Source organism: Eurypyga helias, unplaced genomic scaffold, assembly GCF_000690775.1.
Source record: "Eurypyga helias isolate BGI_N326 unplaced genomic scaffold, ASM69077v1 scaffold644, whole genome shotgun sequence".
NCBI lineage: Eukaryota > Metazoa > Chordata > Aves > Eurypygiformes > Eurypygidae > Eurypyga > Eurypyga helias.
Genome location: NW_010246733.1, coordinates 119,284 through 124,043, shown reverse-complemented (window position 1 = coordinate 124,043; position 4,760 = coordinate 119,284). Strand labels below are relative to the sequence as shown.

Sequence of the window (4,760 nt, the reverse complement as noted above, 5' to 3'; positions counted from 1 at the left end):
CCGGGCTTCTGCTGATACAACCTGCTGACTGTGAGAAAGTCAGGAGATTGATCCCGGCTCATCCAAGCCTCCAAGGAAGCTGGGGGTGACTGTTTACAAGGGCCTGTAGCTATAGGACAAGGGGCATCACTGGATGGGGGAGGCTTTGGGAGAGAGAACTCCTTGCTTGTGTAAAAATGAGAGTAAACGTCATAAGATTCTGCCCAGGCAGATCAAAACCAGGGCTGGCTTTTTTTCTTACTCTTGCTTTCTGTGCTGTAATCACTGAAGAGTGTGCAGCTCATAATTAGCACGCAGGAGGGAGGAGGTAATCTGTACTGATTTCATCAAAACCTTTGCTCTCCTGAAATCTTTAAAGATCACTATCAGATGTACAGTTGTTTTACAATAATTAGGCAGAAATTCAAGAGAATGGATCTCTGGATACTATAAAATCCAAACCATGCTTCACTTCGCCCCCGGAGAAGGCAGAGGTTGCCCCTGCTGCCTGTCCCCACTTCACAGTAACGTGTGTGTAACAGCTTGGCTGAACCACAGACAACTCTACGAAGCGTGTGGGTGAGAAAGCCCTTCTGTTTTCCCACTATTCTGTGCATCACTTGCTATTTACTACTTAAAAACCTCTAAGGGGGACTCACCCAAAGCAATGCAAGCTGTTACTGAAAGGATCAAGGGGCAAAAGTTTGACAGCAGGAGACCTAAGCCTGTGACACGCAGAGAGGAAGGATTTTACAGAGCTGCCAGACAAGTGTTTGGCTGCTTACGCGGAGAAATGTGCTAAAACGCCCATGGAAGGAACTGCTTGGGTACAAATCTCAAGCTCTCGCTGTGTACTCAGGGCGTGATTCAATGAGATACTTCTGATACTAATCCTGGGACGTGCGAGGGTTGAGGGGGAGGGAAAATGGAAGGGCTGAATACAAAGTACCTACAGAAGCCAGGCAGTTCGCTGCTGCCGAAATCGTCTTAGTCTCCTGTGATATTCCCTGTCCAGACAGGAAGCGTGTAAGGACCCACAGAGGCCAAAAGCAGCTCGGGACACTTCAAGACATCACTGATCTGTCACCATTACCTCGGGACCATCTCCAGAACACAACTGTACTCACCTTGGTAGACAAAATGAAAACCTTTGGCTGTAGATTGACCCTTGGAACTAAATTTGATGAGAACCTGGTTGGTGGTAGCTAACGGTAACGATTCACCTGGACAAGGAGATAAAACAGGAGAGAGATTTCAGCATTAGCCACGCAAATGGGCGTCAAACGACAGGCTGGATTTTGAGCCTGGCTGTCCCAGCAGCAACAGGGACACATTCCCTACCTGTATGAGAGCCCGAGAGGGAGCTAAGGAGCCGGGAGTGCTGGTTGGGGCCATCGTGGACTTCGATGATGTCGTTGAGCGCGGTCTGGAAGAAGGCGAACTGCCCGAAGACCACTGAAAGAGAGGGAGCACCGGTCGGGGGGGGGGGGGGTTTTTTCTGCCGTCCCCACACAGCCGGGGCCTGGAGCAGAGGCATTTCAGCTTCTTTCATTTCAGGAGCTCGGCAAAGATAAAAAGGGCCTGACTGACAGCCCTGGAAGATGGGAGCCTTTTATTTATCCACAAAGTAGGCATAACAGAAGCAGCAACCAGCCTCCCCCGTGTTCACTTGCCAGTACGCTGTAACACTGATTCATAGGCCAAAAGGGATTCTTTCATGAATCATCCCGTTTGCCTGCCTACATAACACAAGGTATGTAATTTCACCAACGGATAATTATTATTTATTATTTGTATTGAACCTCTGTCAGGAAGCGGGCTCCCGCTGGGTGAGGCACTGGACAGAACCTGAACACGCTAACAACCCCTGTCTGGAGATCTAGATGGAACCTCTCTGGTCAGGGCAGATGACAGACAGGGACAGGACACTCACAATTCCATTTACAGTCAGTCCTAAGCCTGCCTAGAGACCGGTAAGGAGGGAGCCATGCAGTGCTCTGGGCCTCCCTGCATGCAGTGTAAGTGCACCTAGGGGCAGGCAGAGCTTATAAAAGGGAGAAAACAATAATAAAAGGATCACAGCGAGTTTTCTTGCTGGAGCAAAGAGACTTCAGTTATTTATCTTTATTTTTCAGACCATAACAACAGGCTTTTTCCTCCCAAATCTGTACTTGGAATATTTTTTTCCTCCCCTTTGTCTACTCTCCTCTGCATTTTCAAGCTGTAGTGCCCAGTTCACAAGCTGAGAGGTCTCTTGCTGTGAAATTCAACGTCCACCAAGCCACGACATTTGTTTCCTGCACATTCAGGCTTCCAGCACAGCTTTGATGCTGGGAACACTGAAAAAGTGATGACAGCACACCCTGATGCCTGCTCTACACAGAACCTGAGAAGTGAAAGAGATGGGAAATGCAGAACATTCACTGCTAATGGTTTTCCTGCTCGTTTTTAATGAAGCTACTGAAAGGTAGCAGGTGGGGAAGAGAAACTAATTTAGCTGTCATCCCACTGCAGGAAAAAGGCAGACTGGCAGATCAAGACTGTCTAGCCCCCTAGTTATTGTGGTTTCAAGACAATATCAAGGCCAGCTCTAGTAAAACAGGTTAAGAGGTGTATGAGAACAGCACAGTATTTCATCAGCTCAATCCAGGAACTCAGCTGGAACCTACCTGCACACAGGCAGAAGGGCAGTTTGGGCAAAAGGAGCTCAGAACTGAGGTCTGTACAGGGAATGTTCATGTCCCACCTTGCTATCTCAGCCCAGGAAATCACAAACAATGGAAAAGACCACAGGGACTGACTAGATCAATATAATGCACTGAGAAGCAGAATCAAATAACAGAATTTGAAGACTTTCACCTGCCAGAGGTGCCAGAGCAAGTGTGCTTTAAGAACTTTTAAATTCCCTTCAAACAAGAAAATATGTTAACGAGCACGGATATCTTGCTAGGTGCCTCGAAGGTTTCTAGAGCATCCATCATTCTCGTGTTCAAGCTCTGACCAAAATTAAGCAGCAATGGGCTCCTAAAAAGCACGCCAGTCTGTCTAAATGGCTGTTGCTTGGATCGAGGTTTAAAAATTATTTTACACGTTACTTAAAAATGAAAATTAGTCGTAAACACCATCACTGCACACCCACACGCTCACGTGCCTCTCTGCGCCGACTACTCAGCACCCCAGTTAACACGCCTTTACAGTAAACACATTTGTACTCTTGGAGGCCCTCTGCATCTGCTGCTGGCATTAATCACCATCAATTATTTTCTGCTGATTTTTCAAGCCTGTGTGACAGGTTGTATTGCAGGAACTGGAAGGGGAATCACTAGATGGTGGTTTTTGTTAGGTTTGGTTTTTTCAGTCCCCTCATTTTTGACAGATTTTGAAATTCAGAGAATTCCCATAGTCCTGACTACAACAAAGTATAAACAGCATCCACAGTGCTTGCTGTTTTCCATCCTCATCCCCATTTATACATGCACTTACTCCACTGCCCTGTTCAAACAAAAAACCCCAAACAAGAGAATTGTGCATACAGCAGGGCAGATTTTCAAGAACCATCCAAAAACTCTACCGTAGTCCTTCGGCACGACGATGAAGTACAAGCAGACTTGTCCACTGGTGTAGTTCTGGGGGTAATTTGGAGAGAGGACGACGCCGTCCGAGCCCGTGTACTGACCGCCGCAGGGTGCTGTAAGGGAAGGCCAAGCAGAGGTCACGGCGCAGCCTCACCACAGCAAGTAACTATGAAAAATAGGCTTATCCTAACCTGCCCGCCTCCCCTGTAATTATCAAGACCATGGCAAGGCTAAGGGAGGCTGTGGATGGGGTTGTAGCCTCATGTGTGACCTGCACTGCTCTCTACCCGACCTTAAAGCTCAGGACCTGGCAGAATGAGTCCCCGCTCTTTTCACCTTTTCTCAGCATCCTCCCCACCAGTGCCCGAGTCGAGGATTTCACTCTTCCAGTCACCACAGACAGCTCTCTCGGCTCACTTCTCGGATTAAGAAGGTCTGACTGCAAACCCATTGTTTAAACCATTTTCTCACCGAGCCAGAAAACAAAACAAAAACCCACAGAACCCCTACGAAAAAGTTGCCTTCTGTTTTCTCAATGAACTCTGCCGCTGCTCAGGAAAGCACAGACTTTAGGGCTTTGATTAGTGGGCATCAGGTTAAGGGAAAGTTTAAGTGGCTTCCTGAATCCTGCCCTTCACTAGACACAGGATCTGTCATGCAAATAATCTGTCCTGTCCAGTTTTCTGCCTCTCGCAGAAGAGGGTTGAAGAAACGTCGTGTAAATCAGCTCTTCCTGACCTCAGGGTGTTAAAAAAACTGAAAAATTACAGAACACTGAGAAAAACCATCTCTGACACCCCGCAAGCAGCTCTGTGCAAAAGTAACACATCAGGATAAACTGCTGAAGGGTCTGACAACGGCAGATCTTTATCGCCTTGTCCCCTCGGGCCTTACCTGTACACGTAGGCCGAGGTTTGTTCCACGTGGGTTTTCCATCCCCTCCCATGATGCACGTCAGTGTGGAGACCCCTTCAATGTCATACCCGCCGTCACAGTAGTAGGTAATCGTAGATCCCAGCTTCAGATCCGTACCCACTCGTGTGCCATTCTTAATTGATCCAGGATCAAAGCAGGATTCCCGGGGATTTTCTGCAAGAGAGAATTGCCAAGGTCTTTACTGCTCTGATACAGCTCCAATTTTGGTCAGTGGCACGGTTTTTTGGCTTTTCTCATCTGGTAAACTCACTTAAGCGTATTATAAAGACT

The 4,760-nt window shown here is 47.6% G+C and overlaps 1 protein-coding gene across 1 annotated transcript in view; it reads right to left on the bottom strand.

Moving 5' to 3' along the window:
• The window catches only part of LOC104508770 (CUB and sushi domain-containing protein 2-like), a gene marked incomplete at both ends in the record, with an annotated part of 109,587 nt that overhangs the window by 14,749 nt on the left and 90,078 nt on the right, over nucleotides 1-4,760 (bottom strand). Inside the window, 4 exon segments of the mRNA XM_010150497.1 lie at nucleotides 1,107-1,202; nucleotides 1,321-1,434; nucleotides 3,551-3,667; nucleotides 4,449-4,643. Coding sequence (XP_010148799.1) covers nucleotides 1,107-1,202; nucleotides 1,321-1,434; nucleotides 3,551-3,667; nucleotides 4,449-4,643 — 522 coding nt within the window.